This window comes from Haliotis rubra, unplaced genomic scaffold (assembly GCF_003918875.1).
Source record: "Haliotis rubra isolate DU_JTF1 unplaced genomic scaffold, ASM391887v1 Scf1521, whole genome shotgun sequence".
NCBI lineage: Eukaryota > Metazoa > Mollusca > Gastropoda > Lepetellida > Haliotidae > Haliotis > Haliotis rubra.
Window position 1 is genome coordinate 75088 of NW_025765472.1, and position 24913 is coordinate 100000.

The 24913-nt window shown below is 40.6% G+C and overlaps 2 protein-coding genes across 3 annotated transcripts in view; both read left to right on the forward strand.

Annotated features, from left to right (window-relative positions):
- LOC124270520 (macrophage migration inhibitory factor-like) overlaps window positions 1-24913 on the forward strand; it is a 39231-nt gene that overhangs the window by 13441 nt on the left and 877 nt on the right. The window contains exons 1-2 of one of the 2 annotated variants that reach the window (XM_046705539.1): window positions 19163-19420; window positions 24368-24540. The exons of the other annotated variant lie outside the window; for it this stretch is intronic. Coding sequence (XP_046561495.1) covers window positions 19313-19420; window positions 24368-24540 — 281 coding nt within the window. The 5' untranslated portion in view covers window positions 19163-19312. Of the gene's footprint in view, window positions 1-19162; window positions 19421-24367; window positions 24541-24913 lie in introns of those variants that run through there. 2 annotated transcript variants of the gene reach the window in all.
- On the forward strand, window positions 5821-12866 carry LOC124270522 (macrophage migration inhibitory factor-like). Its single transcript, XM_046705542.1, has 3 exons — window positions 5821-5988; window positions 10512-10684; window positions 11724-12866. The coding sequence occupies exons 1-3, from the start codon at window positions 5881-5883 to the stop codon at window positions 11824-11826; spliced, it is 384 nt and encodes a 127-aa protein (XP_046561498.1). The 5' UTR covers window positions 5821-5880; the 3' UTR covers window positions 11827-12866.

The window sequence follows — 24913 nt, forward strand, 5'->3', positions numbered from 1 at the left end:
ACTTGTCTTCTTGGTCGATTCCTGAAAGTTTTGTTGGAAATTCTTCTCCAACCAGGGAAGCATTGTGCAGTCTCCACGGCTGTGGCAAGACGGTGACATGTGAGCAACCCGGATGTAGCGGTCCTGGTATTGGGTGGTATAAATAACTCTTGGACGGCCGCTTCACGGGCGATCTCCCCTGCCTCAAGGCGATGTTTCGATTGGTGGCATTCAGTCGTGGCATGATGATTTCTTCTTTTCCAGGCAAAACGAATGACAAAATTCAACATAACGTTTACCTTTTTATAGTGATCGATACCGCATGCTTTTCTTCAAACGCTTCTAAAACAAGGGGGAAAGATTAAGTTGCTGCGTTTTGGCGCTGACGTTGTTTACAATCACACAACGATAACGTTTTGGAAAGAAATAATATATTTGTATTTTTGCCGCAGCTACATGAGTCCAATATTCTCAAAATCACCTATACGTTTCTTTTTTTGAAGAGTGTATTATAGAAATGATATTAGTAAGGGTTAAACAATGCATATTGTCTTCACTGGATCCGAAGTTCACAGTTTCGTCCCACCCTCACTGATGCTTAGCCTATGAAAATATATAAGTTTGGTAGAAGCAGAAAGTGACATTCAAATAGAAAAGTAGCCCAATGGGATGGAAGATTCACTGCGAAGATATACGTCCAGCAAGCCATGACATTTCAATATGTTTACCCTGTAACCTGTCCCTTGAAGTGAGTTTTCTTGTTGGTGATGGGGTGGTGGGGTAGCCTTGTGGTTAAAGTGTTCGCTCGTCACGCCGAAGACCCGGGTTCGATTCCCAACATACAATGTGTGAAGCCCCTTCCAGGTGTCCCCCGCCGTGATATTGCTGGATTATTGCTAAAAGCGGCGCAAATTTATACTCCCTCACTCACTCTTAACTGAGGAAAATCTTGACTTGCTCCTTTCAGAGCTCCTTTAAAACATACGATACATAACAGATTGGTCTTGGCGGAAAAAAAATAATATCGTTCAAGGACAGTGAGACAGACTAAAGTTCATACAACGAAACCCGAGCCAAGACATACATAGACAACCTTGAGTCTCGGAGTCAGTATAACCATGCCGACATTTCTTCTCTTCACGAATGTGGCAGCAAGTGCCATCCCAAAGGGGTTTCTGTCAGAAACCACAAAAATCATCTCCAAAGCCATTCGGAAACCGGAAAATGTAAGTTTCAGCTTTCGTGCAGAAGCAGGACATTAATTTCCTAACTGAAATATTTTATTTAAATGGTCAATGTTTTAGGCAGAAATTTGACTAACTTTTGATAATGCTAAAATATTTTATATAAAGAGTAAAGGGAAGAAACTGACCAGACGTCAAGATGCTTCACATCAGGACATTTTGGTCATTTTTAAAAACACACACACTATCAACCCCTTTTTACGTCATATTATTGTGTCAAAAACTGACAAACATTTTAAAGCTAGTCTTGCCAGTTTAAAACATTTTCACTTAAAAAGCCAACGATAGACGGTTGTGGGGATTCTTCGTCAGAATTATTTGTTTGTTGATATGCTTGTTCTTGTGTAAATTGATATGAGGCTCCGTGACTGAAGATTTATTACCAGGTCACTGTGACCTGTAATGCAGACCGACATCACGGCTCAGCATGGGTCCGGCCTTGGGACATGATTCTACGTTGCTGTAACATCTTTATGAGCTATCACATATAACTAAAAAAACATTAAGAAATGATATTCATGTGATTACAGTTGAGAAGGTATTCAAGGTATGACAATATATAAACATACACACGCATGCCTACGTGCGCACATACGCTCTGACACACCTGAGGAATAAGAGACAATCATGGCTGGATGGAGAGGAAATTTCCATATTTCAATGTTTGCTAATTGTTGTTGTTATTGAGGCAAATCCTTACTGGTCACACAGGTACTGGCACACAGACATAGACAGGGACACATACACCAGACACACAGGCAGAGGCAGAGACAGACACACAGACACGGACGCGCACTATGCGCACTATGCACACAGACACAGACACATACACCAGAGACACGGAGACACAGGCAGACACAGACACACATACACGGACACATACACCACATACACGGAGACACAGGCAGACACAGACACGGTCGCACACTATACACACAGACACGGACACATACACCAGAGACACGGGCAGACACAGACACACAGACACGGACACATACACCAGATACACGGAGACACAGGCAGACACACAGACACGGTCGCACACTATACACACAGACACGGACACATACACCAGATACACGGAGACACAGGCAGGCACACAGACACGGACACCTACACCAGATACACGGAGACACAGGCAGACACACAGACACGGTCGCACACTATACACACAGACACGGACACATACACCAGATACACGGAGACACAGGCAGACACACACACACAGACACGGTCGCACACTATACACACAGACAGAGACACACAGACACGGTCGCACACTATACACACAGACACAGGCAGACACAGACACCAGATACACGGAGACACAGGCACACACGGACACGGACACATACACCAGGTACACGGAGACACAGGCACACACGGACACGGACACATACACCAGGTACACGGAGACACAGGCAGAGACAGACAAAGACACGAACACAAACGAGACACATACACAAGACACACAGACAGACACACACTACGCACACGGACACATACACTAGACACAAGGACACATACACCGGACACACAGAGACACATCAGGGCATGCTTGAAGCTGTACAATTACATAATAAACCTCTCGCTAAATTATATTGAAGTGGTGCAATCTTACGAGCATCTTAAAATGGGTGCCACAACCATTGATATATGGTTGTCTTATATATTCAAACTGGAAAAGGAAACGATACACCACTATGTGCAAACTGGGTCAGAATATATTTGGTGTGCTTTTCACTGTGTAAGCATGAAATTGATATGAGACTCAATGACCTTGAATATTTATTGTCAGGTCACAATGACCTGATATACACTGACTCCACCTTTCATTGTGAATCTGTTGGGTCTTTTCAGGATAGTAAAGACACACACAGACACAACAAAACCCAAAGTGGTTGAGCTTGATCGTTGAGCTTGATCGTCTTTCATTTCCTCAGCTTATTCAGTTATTCACTTGATTTATTCTTTCATTTCCTCAGCTTATTCAATCATTCACTTGGTTTATTCTTTCATTTCCTCTGCTTATTCAATCATTCAGTTGATTTACTCTTTCATTTCCTCGGCTTACTCAATCATTCACTTGGTTTATTCTTTCATTTCCTCAGCTTATTCAATCATTCAATTGATTTATTCTTTCATTTCCTCGGCTTACTCAATCATTCACTTGGTTTATTCTTTCATTTCCTCAGCTTATTCAATCATTCAATTGATTTATTCTTTCATTTCCTCTGCTTATTCAATCATTCACTTGGTTTATTCTTTCATTTCTTCTGCTTATTCAATCATTCACTTGATTTATTCTTTCATTTCCTCAGCTTATTCAATCATTCAGTTGATTTACTCTTTCATTTCCTCTGCTTACTCAATCATTCACTTTGTTTATTCTTTCATTTCCTCAGCTTATTCAATCATTCACTTGATTTATTCTTTCATTTCCTCTGCTTATTCAATCATTCACTTAGTTTATTCTTTCATTTCTTCTGCTTATTCAATCATTCACTTGATTTATTCTTTCATTTCTTCAGCTTATTCAATCATTCACTTAGTTTATTCTTTCATTTCCTCTGCTTATTCAATCATTCACTTGATTTATTCTTTCATTTCCTCTGCTTATTCAATCATTCACTTGATTTACTCTTTCATTTCCTCGGCTTACTCAATCATTCACTTGATTGATTCTTTCATTTCCTCTGCTTATTCAATCATTCACTTGATTTACTCTTTCATTTCCTCTGCTTACTCAATCATTCACTTGGTTTATTCTTTCATTTCTTCTGCTTATTCCATCATTCACTTGATTTATTCTTTCATTTCCTCAGCTTATTCAATCATTCACTTGGTTTATTCTTTCATTTCCTCTGCTTATTCAATCATTCACTTGATTTATTCTTTCATTTCCTCTGCTTATTCAATCATTCAGTTGATTTACTCTTTCATTTCCTCGGCTTACTCAATCATTCACTTGATTTATTCTTTCATTTCCTCTGCTTACTCAATCATTCACTTGATTTATTCTTTCATTTCCTCGGTTTACTCACATGGTCGAACAATTATTGTATTCCACCTTGAACATAATAACTCTTAGTCTGCTGAAGTACAGCAGATTCTTAAATCATGAATACTTTTATTTGACATGTGCATGTTGCACTTAAACATATACAAAGACAAGCCAGTTGTTCACCTGAAATAATTCGGGAACGTATGGTATAAGTCAAAATAGGGAATTGCATCGGGCATCATTTTGTCACTGGTGCATCAAACATGGAAATATCCTCCACATGTCTACCATAAAACGTCTTGAAAACTGTACGGAATGTTGTAACCTTGATCGAACAACTTCTATCAGGGTATATCATATCAATGACCCATTGACAAGAGAGACTGCACTGTCGCATATAAAAATCGACTGATTTGGATAAAGTGTAAACTGAACACACGATCCCACTGAGTCTTAAATATCACTTACTTTAAACCTATACGTGAAATATCTAAACATGGAGATAACAAAACTAAGTTAGCGCAATGTTCATGTATTCTTCAAGTTTATTACACATCGCCAGTCTACTCTATGGGCTCCTTCAGAAACGTTTGTTTGGTCAAAGTTCGAGGTACACATATGCATCGGAGTCGGGTAATATGGTTGCCCAAGTGAATATACTATCCAAAAAAAGAAACGCATAGGCCAGAAATCTGTTGCGAAAATGTTGTGTTTTCAAACATGTATAACTCGTCCACAAATAGACTTTAGTGCATGGATTTTTACACCAGTTTAGAAGAAGGGAATGTCTATACAACCAAGTGGATACTCTTAGATAACGAAGACGTTGAGCGCGATGGTGACGACGTAGCACGGTCCCGACGTCGGGTCTCCTGGCCCTCAGACCAATCTCTTTCAACCTGTTCCGTACAGATTGACCGGATATCCTCCAAAGTCCAGGCACCCTGGCTGCTGTGCTCTCACCCGTGGCAGTACGATCACGCAAATGTAGTACCCGGATGTACCGATCTTGGGCTGCAGTGGTGACTCGAGGTCTGCCTGTACGGGGACGGTCATTTGTTATACCTGTTTGGTTGCAACGAGCTGCAAGCCGTGATTTCGTGCTGATAATCTCCATTCTTTCAATGGCGATGTTCCGTGTCGCAGAGTCAAGACGTCGCGTGGGGATTTGACCTTGAAACTCCTTCAAAACGAATGCCAATTTCCGAAAGTAATCTGGAATTTTATTGCCAGACAGTGCATGCTCTTTACTGCACAATTTCAACTGGAAGGTGATTTCTGTTGCGTTGTGGCGATGCCTTTTTAATCCTTGTACGAAATCTCATCAAGATCAACATTTTCAGGTAAACTCGATTTTGTACTTGTGCAATTGTGTAAAATCATGTTATCAACACTTTTGTTACATATTTTGACGATTGTTTGAACACAATAGGTAATTAATAGATTTTAAAAAATACCAATCGCCTATGCGTTTCTTTTGGGGGATAGTATATATTTGTGTTATCTCATACTCGTTGGAGTGCAGTGCGACCCGGCTTAACCAAATACCAGCAACACCCGGCTGATTTGCAAAACAACAAAGGTCTTCATATATATAGCGGGGACAGAAACGAGTGACAGCTAAAACGTTTGTGTCTCGGAGTAAGGATAGCCATGCCGTGTTTTCTTCTCTTCACGAACGTGGCAGCAAGTGCCATCCCAAAGGGGTTTCTGTCTGAAACCACAAAGATTATCTCCAAAGCCATTCGGAAACCAGAAAGTGTAAGTTCAAGTTTTCAAGTTTCAAGTCTATATTTCAATGCACCAGAAAGAAACATTATTCGAAGCCACAACATGTCTGTGAATAGCCAATGTTCTTTGAAGTCGAAATTTGATTGTTACACTAGTCCTATCAAAACTGAGAGAAAATGACAAGGCAAAAAGACACAGACACAGACACACACAAGACCCGCACGCACGCAAGCACGCACGCATGCACGCACGAACGCACACAAGCTCCAAAAAAAGTCCAAAACATGTCTTGATATCAAAGACATGTTTTGGACTTTTGGTGGAGCTTTTGTGTGTGTGCGCGCGCGCGTGTGTGTGTGTGTGTGTGTGTGTGTGTGTGTGTGTGTGTGTGAGTGTGCGCGCGCGTGCGTGCGTGTCTGTCTGTGCGTGTGTCGGGGGGGGGGGCGTGCGTGTGTGTGTGTGTGCGTGTGTGTCTGTGTGTGTGGTTCAGGAAACAGAAAAGAATATCATAATGAAAATAATAATTGGGATTTCAATCCAGGCGTCAGTCCCCATAAATGATATATAGTAAAACGTATTCAGTCGAGTCACTCTCAACCTGGCCGACGTCCCACGATGTCGCCACGAAATTCATACTCTGCTAGGGACTGATAACGTAGCCTGGAATCTGCATAGAGGTCTACGATACTTGAATACACTTCATCTTTGGGTCTGGCGTCATTAATCAAGATGATGTTTGAACACAAGAGCCGTAAAACGGGGACTACCTTAACCACTTGCTTCTTGTGGGTGATTTTGTGTGAGGCTGGTGTTTAATACGGTAAATTCCAGTTGTGCCATACTGACCTGTAAAGAGTAAGTGCGTGAGTTTAGTTTTACACCACACTCAGCTATATTCGAGCTAAATAATCGAGTCGAGATCAACAGCATATCGATCTGGCAGGCGGTCTGTATATAATCGAGTCTGCCCGTTAGTCGCCACTTACGACAGGCATGGCTTACTGAAGGTTTATTCTAACCCGGACCTTCACGGGTGACCTGTAAAGGGTTAGGACCAGAGAATTAGTGATTGATGTTATGAGCACACGATGTAAGGTATGATGGCACACATTCAACAAGGTAATCTTACCATCTAATCCATTAAATAACTTCTTACAACAAGCATTGAATGTTAGATACCAATCGTCGCTGGTAGTAATGGTTTTATTTCATTGTTTGCCTTAATCTGTTATTATTGGTAAAATGCTCAACAAATGAGTTGTTTAACCCACGAAAACCGAAAGTTGTTGAGTTTAATCATGATAGATCAATGCCATATTAAATGAACTTTTTAACCAAAAAACCCGATAGTTGTTACGCTTAATGATGATATATATCTATGCTCTATAAATACGTTGGTTAACCCAAGAAAACCAAGAATTGTTGAGTTTAATCATGGTAAGTCAATGTTCTGTAAACGAGTTGTGTAATCCCAAAAACTAAAGTTGTTTAACCAATGGTCTATAAATGAAAACCAAGAGATGTTCAGTTTAAAATTGCTGAGTTTAAAAATGGTATATCATGACGCAATGTCGGACTGCACTGTTCTGTTTAAAATCGCCTTTCTAAGCACTCACTCACTCAAAGCAAATATTTTACAGTCAAATAGACATCATTTACTTCAAATCTATTCCACCTTAAAAGATCTTAACATATTTAGATAAAATTGCTGCAATGTCACGCAATGTTCGTGTTTTCAAAGCCTCTTCCATAAAAGCTATGATGTCAATACTGTGGTCATTGCATTTGAAGATGCGTCGATTACCCATATTATTACAGCATCCCTAAATATGTTGACCGCTAACAGAATTATGTTCAAGTTCAGCTTGTGTATGATGACGTATCAGACCTAGAATAGAGGCAGTTATCCAAACACGTTGAGGGTACACTAGATATTCATTGTACGACGTACCCCAGGTTAGAAATAAACGTATTTTACTGCGTCTATTGTGTATTTTATTTCATGTAATCGTTCACGTGACACTTTAATAAACTATATCTGTCTGTCTGTCTGTCTCATCACATAGCCATGTTGCCTGATCCTCTCTCTGGCGCCATCTTTTTAACAGGTATCATTTTGAGCCAAAGAAGATTATTTGTGTATTGTGCCAAATGCGTTATTAAGGAAACCGTCCTTTTGTGTTTTCTTGTAATTCTGTAGTTTTCTGTGCGGGCACATCACTGATGTAACCCGAAATATACTACATTGGGAAAATGACCCGCTCAAACATAGCTCAAGCTGCTAAACTCTCTTCAAGTTGTAGTGAGTGAGTGAGTATGGTTTTACAGCACTTTTAGCAATATTCCAGTAATATCACGGCAGGGACACCAGAAACGGGTTTCACATATTGTACCCATGTGTGCGGGGAATGGAACCCGGGCCTTCAGCGTGACGAGCGAACGCTTTAACCACTAGGCTACCCCACCGCCCTTTTCCAGTTGTAAATACACATCACAGTTGATGTTGCTTGTAAAGTGGACTGCGTGGTTTGGGACCAGGAATGCTTCGCAGTATTTAGGACGAACATCGTCAATATTTGCTTTGTCCAAAATAAAACTGCTCTACCCGACAGACGTGGTTAAGAGATATTTACAGATCGAGGTCATTTGCTTTGTCCAAAATAAAACTGCTCTACCCGACAGACGTGGTTAAGAGATATTTACAGATCGAGGTCAGTGGAAATGACGCTTCGTTCTGCTGGGATGGGTATTAACGTTTCATATCTGGTCGTATTTTGTCTGCAGTTTAATTCTAAAATTTATAGAAAATAACGTCCCCCTATTATTAAATGTTATCGCTTTGTAAGTTTGTTAATAGATGGCAACGACTACTGTCGACTACTAGGTAAAACGAAGCAAATCGATCATATCGATGTTATCTTCATTACTATTTTGGGACGGTGGGGTAGATAAGTGGCTACAGCGTTCGCTCGTCACACCGAACACCTGGGTGTGATTCTCCACATGAGTACAATGTGTGAAGCCCATCTATGGTGTCCCTCGCCGTGATACTGCTGGAATATTGCTAACAGCTCACTCACTCAATTACTTACTATTTTAGACTCGTGCGTTGCTCTGATGCAATGGTGTCTGTTATGAGTGAGTGAATTTAGTTTTACGCCGCACTCAGGAATATTCTAACTATATGGCGGCGGTCTGTAAATAATCGAATCTGGACCAGACAATCCAGTGATCAACAACATGAACATCGATCTACGCAATTGGGATACGATGACTTGTGTCAACCAAGTCAGCGAGCCTGACCACCCGATCCCGTTAGTCGCCTCTTACGACAAGCATGGGTTACTTAAGATCAATTCTAACCCTGATCTTCACGGGTTGGTGTCTGTTATGGCTTCTGATAACAGGTTAACGTATTGTCTTCATAAGACGCAGTGTATAGGGAATCCGATAACGGTAAACGTCGGGTTTCGGTTAAACGTTCTGCCTCGGAATGTAGATAACTTTTAAACGACGGTGTAAAAGTTATGTCTGAGATGGTGTTCATGTATATTTGTACACATTTGAAAAACTAAAGCAAGTTCGTAATCGTGATTTTGATCGAATTTATAAAAAATAGATCAACTCATCTAGAGCTCTCGTGTACCCTTGGGACTTGCAGTACACCACAAACATTTCCATAGACACTGGAAACTTTCGAGTGGTCGTTTAAAAAAAAGGGTAGGGTAAGGGTGCCACTTGTGTACTGCTTGTGGATGATAAATTCTGATTTTGAAAAGAGTGGATATCTGGTCGTTTCAATTTATCAGTCATTCAACTTACTCAATGACCCAACCTATTCAATCATTCAATCAACTGAATCACTGACCCAAACTATATTGAACAAACTTATGGATGTAACATGTGTTATATTTGGGATTACACTTTCTTAGTAAAGTACAGATTCTAGTACTTTTGTTGGGTTGAGTCTCATCCGGGATTCGAACCCATACCTTCAGAGTCAGGCACCAAATCGCCAGCACACAAAGTCAGCCGCCTAACCCGCTCAGCCACCGCGACTTCCACAAACTTATGGATAACAATTTCTTAACAATGAAACGGACTTCAGTAAACGCAAGCTCACCGAAGCCATCCACAAGAAACGCCAAAAGCCCACGAGCAATCGAGACCGAGGAAGCGTCACTCCATCCGCTTATGGTGCACTCCTCCAATAAAGCCGAAACTACTGTATATCATTTTTTCAAACTTCCCCCTTTCGATTTGTACATCTATGGCTTCCACGCCATGTTAATTATGTTGTTTTCTTTGTTACATTCAGTATATATACATCCCCTTACCTTCATGTTACATTCCTGCTTGACAACGGTACAAGAATCTGTATCGAAACGTCGCACTCACGAAACTTAAGAAGTTGTTATCCATAAAGTTTGTGTAATATTGTACGTCCCAACTTCTAAAATGCCCCTAAAAAATGTGACCCAAACTAATCAATCATTCACTCAACTTAATCACTGACGCATTTCTAAAAAAAATAAATCATTCATTCATTTCAGTATATAACGGTAAGGATTCACCCAGGTCAGATGATGACCCACGGGGGGACGTCGGAACCATGTGCCAACTCCGAGCTCCAGGCTATTGGACACATAAGTGCCGAGGAAAACATACAGATGTCCAAGGAAATTTCAGAATTCCTAAAAAGCAAACTTGGTATTGACAATACAAGGTAAGAAGCAATAGATGGTGCTTTCTGGAACTGCTGTAGTATATTCACAGGGAAAGGGTTTAGTGACACACAAGCAGCAAGCAGAATCAGTGTTAAACTTTTACTCTTATTACCTGGAAAGACAATGCTTCAAGGTATGGTTACGGCCAGCAGTCCATACGCAAGTTCACTCGGTCAGTAGCAAGTGAGTCCACATTGTGGCTGACCCCTCCGCCTCAATGAGATCCGTTAAAGTCCTGGGGACAGGCAGCGTTGTCCTGGGTACTGTTGTACAAAACAACCTTAGCGCTAAGCTACCTAAAGTCTATGTTAAGTTATGGGAGTTACGGTCACCTTAGCGCTAAGATCGCTTTCTACAACGGCACCCTGGGTCTCCTTTCACAAAGCACTAAGGTGATCGTAAGTCACCAAGGTAACCTTAGTGCAATGTTAAAGAATGGTAGGTAAGGTTAACCTTGGTAAAGGTTACTTCGTGAAAGGAGCCCCTGGGGACAGGCAGCGTTGTCTGGACTATTCGGATGACGTCGTAAACGTCGCTCCATCCCACCCCAGAAGTGTCCAACTGCTGGCAGACCAGGGCATCTTGCGGTCCAGGGAACACATTAACGTTGTTCTGAATAAGATACCGCTGCAACAACGTGTGGTCTGGCGTTATCGGGATGAAACGTCACCCCAAGGCTGTTCTGATGCAAGAACGATAAAGAGGTGTTGTCTGCTACCCTGGAGACGTCGATGTTCAGGAGACAGAATTGCCCGTCGGAATTGGTGTCTGGCACGGATGACATTCACGTTGGGAAAAATGCTCTCTCAGACTCAATTCTATTGCAAATTATGGTACGGTTTGTGAGGGTTGCTGGCTGGAACCTGTGTCTGAGGTGCGTGGTTCGAATCCATCTGTCTTGACGTGGGGTCGTTACGGGTGGGCGGCCACTACGGGGAGGGTCTGTTCCTTGATATTTTTGCTGAAAACGTCGCCATATGGGTTGGCCAGCTGCCACAAGTAGAGTGAAAATTCTGATTATTTTTTCTCTGTTTTCAGGAACTACATCAAATTCACCAACATGGAGCTGTGTGAGGTTGGGTATGGTGGGACCACGTTTGGGGAGCTGGTGAAAGACCCGAAATGGGCGGCTTTAATGTAACCTTCAAAGACACCAATCATCACATGATTATCTGTAGTGTCAGTAGTGAGGAGTTGTCACTCTCAACCTTATGATTAAAATGTTCTCCACCAGCAGCATCTGTGTGATGAGTAGTGTGCGAAATAGCCACTGGCCCGCTAGCCCGGGACTAGTAAAAGTCTAGTCGGACCAGAAAATCTCCACAGTCACTGACCCGACTGGCTTGTGAATTTCCATGGGTCATTTTTTAAATATTTGACTCTCTCGGACTTGTTAAGTTATATTATACTTTTTAATCATGCAAGATTGTGGCCTGATAAATAATGGTATTTTACCTTTTTTGTAATCTTTTCTTAGTTTCTACATTCAAATTTCGAGCTGTGAATTATTTTGAGGGCTGGTAACTTTCAGGCATAGCTAGCACGACTGGCTAGCAAAGTTCGGAAACTGTTTCGCACACTGGTGATGAGTCAATGTAACAGGAGAGCACCTACTGATGTAAAGCTTCTAGGAATCACCACTGAAGTAGGGGCGTTAAAATGTATCAGGTCGTTGTATTTCCCTTTAACATACTAATGCTTATTCTGCTGAGGTAATTTGAATAATGTCATGAAGCAAAATAAAACGGTTAATTAAATACAGTTACATTTTCAAAAGGCTTTTATATGACCTGTACGGGTTGCATTGTCAATTATCTATACTTTCGTAAGGAACTATTATTTTCAGTCGCGATGAAAAATATCTTACATATTAACATAATTGAATCAGTCGTTTGTTCCAAATTCAAATCCAGTGGTAAAGGACACGGCCCTGTGGGATATGCAGTTTTCCAGTTTGATGTGCGAACAACCTGGCGTTTCTTCCCATGGCCTTCCACTCCAAACTATGAAGGATGCTTTCTGTAGAATTATCTTTAAAGAGGAACCAATATGCGGAAAAGTCAAGATGGATTTGAAAATTGTATATTTTAATACAGATTTATTGATTTTCCTGTATTGCTATTAGAGAGAATTATGCAGACTGTGACCAACTAGATTTGTATTAAACATGTGCAACTGGAATTATTGGTTCCATTTTCTATGAGTGAATGTTGTTTTAGGCTGCAGTCAGAATGTTTCTAACTGCACCGTAGCCTGTAAATATGATCTCCGCCGGTCGTGAGAGGCAACCAATTTGATCTGGCGGCAGGTGTTGGTGGCCTGAGATCCCAGGACGGTGTTGATCGTATCTATCATAGGATTGTCTGGTCCAGACTTGATTTGTCGTCACATTGCTGGAATAGAACTTGTATCACTAATCAAAATTTGTAATTGGTTTAATGACAGGTCCATGTCAATGTCAATTTGTCCAAGTGTTTATTCTCCGTTACCGTTCCCATGGGTTATCTTCCAAAACTTAGACAGCCATAACTTAGACAGCCATATCTTAGATAGCCATATCTTAGACAGCCATAACTTAGACAGCCATATCTTAGACAGCCATATCTTAGACAGCCATATCTTAGACAGCCATAAGTTAGACAGCCATATCTTAGACAGCCATATCTTAGACATCCATATCTTAGACAGCCATAACTTAGACAGCCATAACTTAGACAGCCATATCTTAAACAGCCATAACTTAGACAGCCATAACTTAGACAGCCATAACTTAGACAGTCATAACTTAGACAGCCATAACTTAGATAGCCATATCTTAGACAGCCATAACGTAGACAGCCATATCTTAGACAGCCATATCTTAGACAGCCATAACTTAGACAGTCATATCTTAGACAGCCATATCTTAGACAACCATAACTTAGACACTAATGAAGTAGGGGATGACAACACCCATGGCTGAAATGGAACAGTCCTAATTAGTGTTCCCTGCTGAGGAGACCTAGCTTGTAAATAAATAAAACAATTGTAACTGTGAAGTATGTGTAACCTCAAATCTTTAAAGGGCATTTAGAAGTGGAATGCATAAGAAAAGCAAGATTTATGAATGTCAACTTCATTATTGTGAATAACACGACTTTTCGGAGTGTATGCTTACTCCTTCATCACCTGGACTCTCACCTGATGATTTCGTGTACAAATCATTTATTCTCAATCAAAAGTTTCAAAATGTAATGACTATGACTGCTATATAATTCTACATTGTGAACATTATATGTACTACGGGAATCAGTTCTTTTCCAAAGTTTTAGATCTTTTTCATGTCAGTGTATCTGTACTAATAGAATTACTGCCAGAAGATGAAATGATGTCTCTCTTTTCTGGAGGTGAAATACCAGTTACTGAACACATAGATGAAATGTCATGGAGATGTATGATTGTCCTATTTTGTAAATATCTGTATTCCATGGTATCCTCACTCTAGTGTGTATTTTAGATCCTTCCTTGCCTTTGCTCTGTACATGTGTGTACCCGCCTTGTGAATATGTTGTTGTGAATATGTGATGTATGTATGTATGTGATCTTCGAATTGAAATATGTAGTGAGAATGTTTTATAGTCAATATATGGCCGAATGCTGTTTGTCTGAGTAGGGTTAGTGTATATTATATTTTTAGATTTATATATTTATTTATTTGTTCAATTATTTATTTAACTTAGTAACTAAACTTACTAAGCAACTTACCAAACAACCAACCAACCAACTAACGACAACCGTTGCTATGGAGCTGTACTCATCAACTCTTCAAAATATAACTGAAGTGAAAGTTATATGTATTCTATCAATACAAATTAAAAGAATTCTGACAGCATGAATGGTTTTAACGGTGTCCTCCCATTTGTGAGAACTCCCAGTTGTGAGACACATTAATTAATGGTTCAGTGCACATAGGTGGTGTTTCCACATCCCTACAATGAAAGTGGGATCAGCCCAGTTGTTGAAGAGTACCCACAGGAGTCATTGATGAGTAGATTAATGAAATAGATTATCAAAGATTCTATTTACACACTGACTGACTGACTGAGTTTGGTTTTACGCCGCTTTTAGCAATATTCCAGTAACATCACGGCGGGGGACACCAGAAATGAGTTCTATTTACACAGAAGAAATAGACTATTATGAAGTTTGAAAGTAATTTCGGTTTAAACATATTTTATTATTATTTATGAAAATGAATTGGAATTGGTGATCAAGCATTACTGCTTATGTTAACACAGCTCCCATGCAATTTATAATACAAAATGAAATGGAGGATGTGACGTCATCGATATTGACTATTGCATAAATATATTTTTAAGTATATATCAAATACAACTATTCTCTAACTAGTCATAATTAGAGACTTACAGTTGTGTGTGTCTAACAAGCTATTGTAGGAATATAAATCAATCATGAGAAGGTTGTTGTGTAAAAATTAAGTATTTTCCTGAGAAAATTTGAAGCGTTGTGTCTTCATGATATAATCGTGGACAGATTCAAATTCTTTGTTTCTGTTCAAAATGGTATCCAGGTAATAACAATAATAACGGGTAGTGCCGGGTAAAAAGGATTTGGCATAAGAGGCAGAAACTTGTATTTCTTAAACTATATCTTGTAGTTTCGGAGAAGGATGTAAATCTGAGTAGGTAAATTAATTTCTCTTTCAAATGATCACAAAGTTACCTACACAAAGTGTATGTTAATCAATTTATCTTATAAAGTTTCATTAAGACTTCCACAAGATTCAGTTACATAGCAAATCAGTAATTAGCTAGGGTTAATCCATTCTATCAGACAGGGGAGTATGGTGTGTTTTGTTTGTTAATTACCTACTCCACTGTCTCATAACTGGGAGTCTCACAATTGGGAGTTCTCACAAATAGGAGTAGACCGTTTTAACAATATTGTCAACTGAAAAATAGTGTTTTCTTACATTTTCAAACGCGATTCTGGGTCAATTTCGTAGAACTTTAATTAACGGCTAATTAATGAAAACTATTGAGAACAGAAACACATTTCTGAGTGACATGACATTTCACAAGGCCAAATAAAGAGAATGACAAAATTTCAAGTGAATATGAAATTTTGGACTTATCCACCTCTGCATGATTCTTAGGCGTGATGTCCGATGCAATTCCCTATTTTGACTTGTACCATACGTTCCCAAATTATTTCAGGTGAACAACTAGGTCATCCTCGATAATCTCCAGGGTATACGTTACGATAACTCTCCACTATACCCTGGATGCATCCATGGCTTGGGGCGATGATTTTATTACCTCCCTTGCCTGGCTTTTTATCCAATCAGGTGCCTACGCTGGGAAGTTGAGCGTACCACTCACAACCAAACTGAAACATGAGTCTCATTAACCTATTCAGACAATTACCTACTTTTAAGCCGATCCGAATTTTTCTCGTGTGAAATTCAAAAAAGACATCACAAACAACCATGGTTACACTGAATTCCAATTCCTTGTTTCATAAGAAAATGGTATTTACTTATGAATTTTAATTTTAAACTTTAATAGCATCGTATTTCTTATTTTATGGCGAGGTGTAGGCAGCATAACCTTAACTAAGACGTCACAGACTGCCCCAGTTTGGTCGTAAAATGATTCACAATGCATCTGGCTCACTGGTTACACCTGTTATGTGTTTTTTGCGCTTATTCAATGTAGTTCTTTAAGGCACAATGTGATTGATATAATATCAAGTCAGTACCAGACCGACAAACCTTTCTAGCGGCAGAGCCTAGTTTTGAGATTTCCTCGATTTCCAGGTTTCTGTTTGTCAGAGCTCGCTGCACGACATGTTTGCAAGGATTATAAGGAACGTGGTGTTGCATTATACAAGTGCCTAGATGTATCATTTAGTACTGATCGATATTTATGTATCCAGTTAAATGAATTGGTCTCAAAATTCTATACTGGATATTGTACTAAGTTTCGCAATAGGACGGAACCCAGTCAACAGGAAACGAGACTGTTGTGTAATCAATGTTTGGACTTGCACTTTCGCTTCTTAAATTATCTAACCGTTTACACTTGGCAACACAATTGATGCAGAGGTACTCTATAAGAAGTAGAAGGAGTTCTTTCATATATTTTTTGAAAGTTTCAGATCTGTGAATTTGTCTTTAATATTTCCCCAAAAATCTGAGTGGCACTGCGAACAAACCTTCGCGACTGCGACCGCTATCTTTGTTGACACTGGCAAGCTCGGCTGTAACGGCGGCTTAGCTGATTGGCTACTGTGAGAATGCAGAGCCAGCCAATGGATGCATCCAGGGTATAGTGGAGAGTTATCGTAACGTATACCCTGGAGATTATCGAGGATGCAATTGGGTAGACTTTGCATATGTTTATGACGTGTGCCAACGGTGGGGCAGGATACGCTCACCTTTCCGCGAACACCTGGTATCATCACTGCTGATTCATAACACATGCTCTGTCTTCGTATCGCAAGGTGACAATCACTGAATTGTCTGGCGCAGACTCGGTTTGTTTACAACATCGACAGCTGTAATACTGCTGAAACAAATAGAGTCGCAATTCTACAAAATCTCTGCTCTTAGCTACAAGTCGTATGCTACAAGTCGTATACTACAAGTCGTATGCTACAAGTTGTTACTACAAGTCGTATGCTACAAGTTGTTACTACAAGTCGTATGCTGCAAGTTGTTACTACAAGTCGTATGCTACAAGTTGTTACTACAAGTCGTATGCAACAAGTTATTACTACAAGTCGTATGCTACAAGTTGTTACTACAAGTCGTATGCTACAAGTTGTTACTACAAGTCGTATGCTACAAGTCGTATACTACAACTCGTATGCTACAATTTCTTACTACAAGTCGTATGCTACACGTTGTTACTACAAGGCGTATGCTACAAGTCGTATACTACAAGTCGTATGCTACAAGTTGTTACTACAAGTCGTATACTACAAGTCGTATGCTACAAGTTGTTACTACAAGTCGTATGCTACAAGTCGTATACTACAAGTCGTATGCTACAAGTCGTATACTACAAGTCGTATACTACAAGTTGTTACTACAATTCGTATACTACAAGTTGCATACTACAAGTCGTATACTACAAGTCGTATGCTACAAGTTGTTACTACAAGTCACACCGTGAGAACGCACATTAATGAACATCAGAGTGTCCATCTCCATAAGGTTAAAATACCATCTGTATTAAAATATCATCTATTTCCAATGAATCTATTCTAGTCACATCCCTGGATTTGTATTCTTATTTGTGATAAGAAAAACTATTTTGCCTGCTTTTATGTGAATAATGGGAACCTCATAAACAACAACACATTAACACAGATAAACCTCTCACATGTCAGTAAGTACCGTGAGTAGTAGACTGAGTCAGTAACATGTCATCTATATCGTGAAACGTTGTCAACAGGTATGAAATCTGCAATATCACAAACAAAGTGCCCCCCGTTTCAGCTTACATAACGGCGTGCATAACAGCAAGCCCTGACCCAGTTCTAAAGTGTATGTGTAATACTGGCCCGGCTTAATGCAGGTTTGATATTGCTAGCTCTTCATGCCACAGCTTAATATGGATACCCAACTCTGTATACTAACTTCGAGACCCGTGAAGATCCGGGGTAGAATAGATCTTCAGCAACCCATGCTTGCCACAAAAGGCGACTATGCTTGTCGTAGGAGGCGGCTAACGAGACCCATCTCGTGTGAGTTTATCATGGTATAGAAGCGACAAAACCCAACCACATCCATAAGACATATCTGCGATTGTCCAATTCTGACTATAACATGAATATGTATTTCAACAATACGTAGAGGGTAATGTCCGAGTAACTCCCTATTTCTTAAAAATAATGGAGCCGAGGCCCCGGAGGGGCCGAGGCACATTATTTTTAAGGAATGGAGAGTTACGAGGATATTACCCTACTTAAATTACATTCGAAGTATTGGGAATATTTCTGTTATCAAAATTAAATGTCAAAATGACAAAATGAAGGTTTTATTTTGAAACTGGTACACATCGCTCCATTCCTGAAAAGTAATGGAGCGAACAGACAATGGAATGACGTCACAAATGTAATTTAATACAGCTGTACGATGTTGTTTGTCAACATTCGAGTCTGGACCAGAAAGTCATGTGATTGTTATAATGTGATAGAGCATGTGTTTATGAATCACTATGAAACAGTAAACTGATACCAGGTGTTCGCGAAGGTGAGCTGCCGTTGGCAGTCGTCATTCACATATGCAAAGTCACCTGAAATAATTCGTATGGTGCAAGTAAAATAGGGAATTGCATCAAACATCATGTTTGTCACTGATGCAACAAACTTCTGGAACGACTTCTATCAGGGTATATCATATCAATGACCCACTGACACGACTGCACGTTTGCATATTATAATCGTCCATACCAGCGATTGTCCAGCCCCTCTGCATTCACGTTGGGGTGCAGTACGTACCAGCTTGAACCTATAAACAAACAACACCCTTCGGAAATGCAAACAACAAAGTTCTTGATATATAAGCGAAGACAGAGGCGAGTGTCAACTAAATACTTTGTGTTGGAGTCAGCGTAGCAATGCCGGTTTTTAGTCTCTTCACGAATGTGGCAGCTAGGGACATCCCGGAGGGGTTTCTGTTGGAAACCTCAAAAATCATCACCAAAGCTATTCGGAAACCGGAACAAGTAAGTTTAAGATTCCATGCACCCGGGAAACATTTATTTATTTGTGAATTGTATGAGGCAATTTTCTTTGAAGTAGACATTTGATTATTACAATGTTATATCAAACTAACAGAGGGGATAATGACCAGACGAAAACGCGTGTGTGTGTGTGCGTGCGTGCGTGCGTGCATGCGTCTGTCTGTGTGTCTAAGTCTCTGTGTGTGTTTCTCTCTGTTTGTGTGTCTGTGTGTGTGTTCTCTGTCTGTGACAGTCTCTCTGTCTGTCTGTCTGAGTGTGTGGTGGTGTGTGTCCGTCTCTCTCTGTGTTTGTGTGTGTGTGCGTGTGTGTTTATATGTGTCTAAGTCTCTGTGTGTGTTTCTCTATGGTTGTGTGTGTCTGTGTGTGTGTCTGTGTGTGTGTGTTCTCTCTCTGTGACAGTCTCTCTGTCTGTCTGAGTGTGTGGTGGTGTGTGTCCGTCTCTCTCGGTGTCTGTGTGTGTGCGTGTGTGCGTGTGTGTGTCTGTCTGTGTGTCTAGGTCTCTGTGTGTGTTTCTCTCTGTTTGTGTGTCTGTGTGTGTGTGTTCTCTGTCTGTCTGAGTGTGTGGTGGTGTGTGTCCGTCTCTCTCTGTGTCTGTGTGTGTGCGTGCGTGTGAGTGTGTGTCTGTCTGTGTGTCTAGGTCTCTGTTTGTGTGTCTGTGTGTGTGTGTTCTCTGTCTGTCTGAGTGTGTAGTGGTGTGTGTCCGTCTCTCTCTGTGTCTGTGTGTGCGGGTGTGTGTGTCTCTAAGTGTCTGTGTGTGTTTCTCTGTTTGTGTGTCTGTGTGTGTGTTCTCTGTCTGTGACAGTCTCTCTGTCTGTCTGAGTGTGTGGTGGTGTGTGTCCGTCTCTCTCTCTGTCTGTGTGTGTGCGTGCGTGCGTGTGTGTGTGTGTGTGTGTGTCTGTCTGTGTCTAAGTCTCTGTGTGTGTTTCTCTCTGGTTGTGTGCCTCTCTCTCTCTCTCTCTCTCTCTCTCTCTCTCTCTCTCTCTCTCTCTCTCTCTCTCTCTCTCTCTCTCTCTCTCTCTCTCTCTCTCTCTCTCTCTCTCTCTCTCTCTCTCTCTCTCTCTCTCTCTCTCTCTGTCTCGCTGATATTAACTGAAACAGACAACTCGGTGTATGTATTTAGGTCGTACATCGTCAATGTTTGCGTGTTATAAAATTAGAGCTCTAAGCTACCCGTCAGACGGGACTTACAATAGGTATTTCCAGGTCAGTGAGAATGACGCTATGACGCTTCGTACTGCTGGAAAGTGTATTAAACTTTAGGGCTGGTCGTATTTTGTCTGCAGTTTGATCATCAAATGTATTGAAAATAACGTCATTGGGTAATTGGGTAATTATGTTGCTAAAATCATTATCTAAACAGTTTGCCTGGAATATAATTTTGTCAACAAAAGGAAAAGCTTCAGCCTTGCTTTCCATTTTTGAGCAAAAATGCTTGTAAAAAGTAGCTCTTCACGCAAAAACTAAAAGTCGCTCCATAATGGAGTTATTTGCGAAAATACGAAATTTTTCCTTCAGCATTTCCATGAAATCCAACATTCTGAAATCCTGTGGTAACATTATTAATGATAAATAAAACACTTTTTTTAAATTTGAATTTTGCACTCATTGACCTTTGACCCAAATTTGTGACATAATTGGGCATTTTTGAGCTTAACAAACAACAGATTCGTACCCAGCACGAAAAACTACCCTAGAAAATGCTGTTTGTTTGCTTTTACTCAAAAATGCCTCATGCATCCTTAAAATCCACATTTCTTAGAAATTCGACTAGAGTCTACTATAACATGTTCTGGCTCTAGATTTAGAGAACTAATAAAAGATGTTGAGTCATTGGGTATTCAGCCTCTTTATCATTCATGATAAAAAGTTGCCTGGGAGAAATGTACGTCCCAATGTTTAATGGAGGAGTGAGTAAGTGAGTATGGTTTTACGCCGCTTTTAGCAATATCACGGCGGGAGACACTAGTGGAGTGGAGGAAATACGGTACTACCATAAAAGTTCAAATTGTGTACCATTGCTCAAGATGTTGTTTAGTCATTGGGTATTCAGCCATTTTATTATTCATTTTAGGTATTGATAACTTTTGTTAGATTTTCAAAACATTTTCACATCGCTGAGTCCAGTCTGTGTGGTATTGATGAACTGACAAGAACGAGTAAACCTCCGAAACAACATGTCTGCCTTGACGCTGTGTCAGGTGAGGCGAGGTGAAATTGGGTTTAACGTCGTGCTTGAGAATATTTCGCTCATATGACGACGTGCATGCGTGTGTATGTGTATGTGCGGCTGCTTGTACTAGCCCAGACTTAAGCTGGTTTTATAGTGCTAGCTCACTTAGATACCATGTCGCAGTGAAGCATGAATACCCCACTCAGACACATTATACTGAATCCGAGCCGACCAGTCCTTGTTGTACCCATTAATGCCGAGCGCCAGGCAGGGACCAACATGTACCATATTTTAACGTCTTTTGGTATGACGCGGTCGGGGATCAAAATGTTAGAAATGTATTTGATAATTTCAAGGTAAAGAAGCCATTTGTCGACTGCATGTGGATGATCAATTCCAATATTGAAATGAATGGGTATTGGGTAGTTCCAACTCACCCAATCACCCACCTACTCAATCATTCATTCAACTCAATAATTGACCCAACTTTCTCTACTAATCATTCAGCTCACTCACTGACCCAACCTGCTCAACCATTCATTCAGCTCACTCACTGACCCAACCTACTCAATTATTCATCCAGCTCAATCATTGACCCAACCTGCTCAATCATTCATTCAGCTCAATCATTGACCCAAGCTGCTCGATCATTCATTCAGCTCACTTATTGACCCAACCTGCTCAACTATTCATTCAGCTCAATCTTTGACCCAACCTGCTCAACTATTCATTCAGCTCAATCATTGACCCAACCTGCTCAACCACTCATTCAGCTCACTCATTGACCCAACTTGCTCAATCATTAATTCAGCTCACTCACTGACCAAACTTACTCAACCATTGATTCAGCTCGATCATTGACCCAACCCGCTCAATCATTCATTCAGCTCACTCACTGACCCAACCTACTCAGTCATTCATTCATCTCACTTATTGACCCAATATACTCAGTCATTCATGCAGCTCAATCTTTCACCCAACCTACTCAATCATTCATTCAGCTCAATCATTGACCCAATATACTCAGTCATTCATTCAACTCACTCATTCGCCCAACTTACGCAATCATTCATTCAACTCACTCACTGACCCAACCTTCTCAATCAATCATTCAGCTCAATGATTGACCCAATATACTTAATCATTCATTCAGCTCACTCACAGACCCAACCTGCTCAACCATTCATTCAACTCACCCATTGACCCAACCTGCTCAATCATTCATTCAGCTCAATCATTGAACCAAGCTGCTCAACAATTCATTCAGGTCAATCATTGACCCAACCAACTCAACCATTCATTCAGCTCACTCATTGACCCAACCTACTCAATCATTCATTCAAGTCAATGTTTGACCCAACCTGCTCAACTATTCATTCAGCTCAATCATTGACTCAAGCTGCTCAACCACTCATTCCGCTCAATCATTGACCCAACCTGCTCAACCACTCTTTCAGCTCAATCATTGACCCAACTTGCTCAATCATTAACTCAGCTCAATCATTGACCCAACCTACTCAATCATCCATTCAGCTCAATCATTGACCCAACCTGCTCAGTCATTCATTCAGCTCAATGATTGACCCAATATACTAAATCATTCATTCATTTCACTCACTGACCCAACCTGCTCAACCATTCATTCAGCTCACTCACTGACCCAACCTACTAAATCATTCATTCAATCCCATTCTAATTCATTCATTCAGCTCAATCAATGACCCAACCTGCTCAACCATTCATTCAGCTCACTCATTGACCCCAACCTCAACCACATTCAACTCAATCATTCAATTCAATCTCATTCAAATCCATTGACCCAACCTGTAACCATTAATTCAACTCAATCATTCACTCAACCTGCTCAATCATTCATTCAACTCAATGTTTGACCCAACCTGCTCAACCATCACTCATTGCTCGCTATTCAACTCATTGACCTAACCTGCTCAACCATTAATTCAGCTAAATCATTCACTCAACCTGCTCAGTCATTCATTCAGCTCACTCATTGACACAACTTACGCAATCATTCATTCATCTCACTCACTGACCCAACTTGCTCAATCAATCATTCAGCTCAATGATTGACTCAATATACTTAATCATCCATTCAGCTCACTCACTGACCCAACCTGCTCAACCATTCATTCAGCTCACTCACTGACACAACCTACTCAATCATTCATTCAACTCTCCCATTGACCCAACCTGCTCAATCATTCATTCAGCTCAATCATTGAACCAAGCTGCTCAACCATTCATTCCGCTCAACCATTGACCCAACCTGCTCAACCATTCATTCAGCTCAATCATTGACCCAACCTGCTCAACCATTCATTCAGCTCAATCATTGACCCCAACCTGCTCAACCATTAATTCAACTCAATCATTCACTCATTCAATGTTTGACCCAACCTGCTCACTTAATCACTGACCTAACCTGCTCAACTATTCATTCAGCTAACTCATTGACCTAACCTGCTCAACTATTCATTCAGCTCACTCATTGACCTAACCTGCTCAACCATTAATTCAGCTAAATCATTCACTCAACCTGCTCAGTCATTCATTCAGCTCACTCATTGACCTAACCTACTCAATTATTCATTCAATCAACTCACTCCTTGAACCAACCTACTCAATCATTCATTCAATTCCCTCATTGACCTAACCTACTAAATAATTACCTGAACTTAATTATTGACACATTTTTCAAAATAATCAATCATTTACACAAGTATGTTGCTTTATTTCAGTATATTACGGTCAGGATTCATCCAGGCCAGATGATGAGCCACGGGGGTACGACTGACCCATGTGCCAACTCCGAGCTTCGGAGTATCCGAAACATGGGGCCGGAAGAAAACGCTCAGATGTCCAAACAAATTTCAGAATTCCTGAAAAGCAAACTTGGAATTGACAATACAAGGTAAGAAGCAACATATGATGCTTTCTGGAACTGCTGTAGTATATTCAAAGGTAAAGGGTTTTGTGACACACAAGCAGCAAGCAGAATCAGTGTTAAACTTTACTGTTATTGCCTGGAAAGACAAATGCTTCAAGGTATGGTTACGGCCAGCAGTCCATAAACAAGTTCACTCGGTCAGTAGCAAGTGTGTCCACCCTGTGCCTGGCGCCTCCGCCTCAATGAGATCCCATTAACGTTCTGGGGACAGGCAGTGTTGTCTGGACTATCGGATAACGTCGCCAGGGGATCTGGCGGTTTGGCCATTCACGTTCTCGCAGATTCAATTCTGTTGCCAAGTGTAAGGGTTGCTGGCTATATCCTGTGCCGGAGGTGC

What these genes read in the sequence shown, in the direction of transcription:
- LOC124270522 (XM_046705542.1), top strand. Translation starts at nt 5,881, where the DNA reads ATGCCGTGTTTTCTTCTCTTCACGAACGTGGCAGCAAGTGCCATCCCA. An exon ending in CCATTCGGAAACCAGAAAGT is followed by an intron (nt 5,989 to 10,511) that starts GTAAGTTCAAGT and finishes CATTCATTTCAG; the next exon opens with TATATAACGGTAAGGATTCA. An exon ending in CTTGGTATTGACAATACAAG is followed by an intron (nt 10,685 to 11,723) that starts GTAAGAAGCAAT and finishes CTCTGTTTTCAG; the next exon opens with GAACTACATCAAATTCACCA.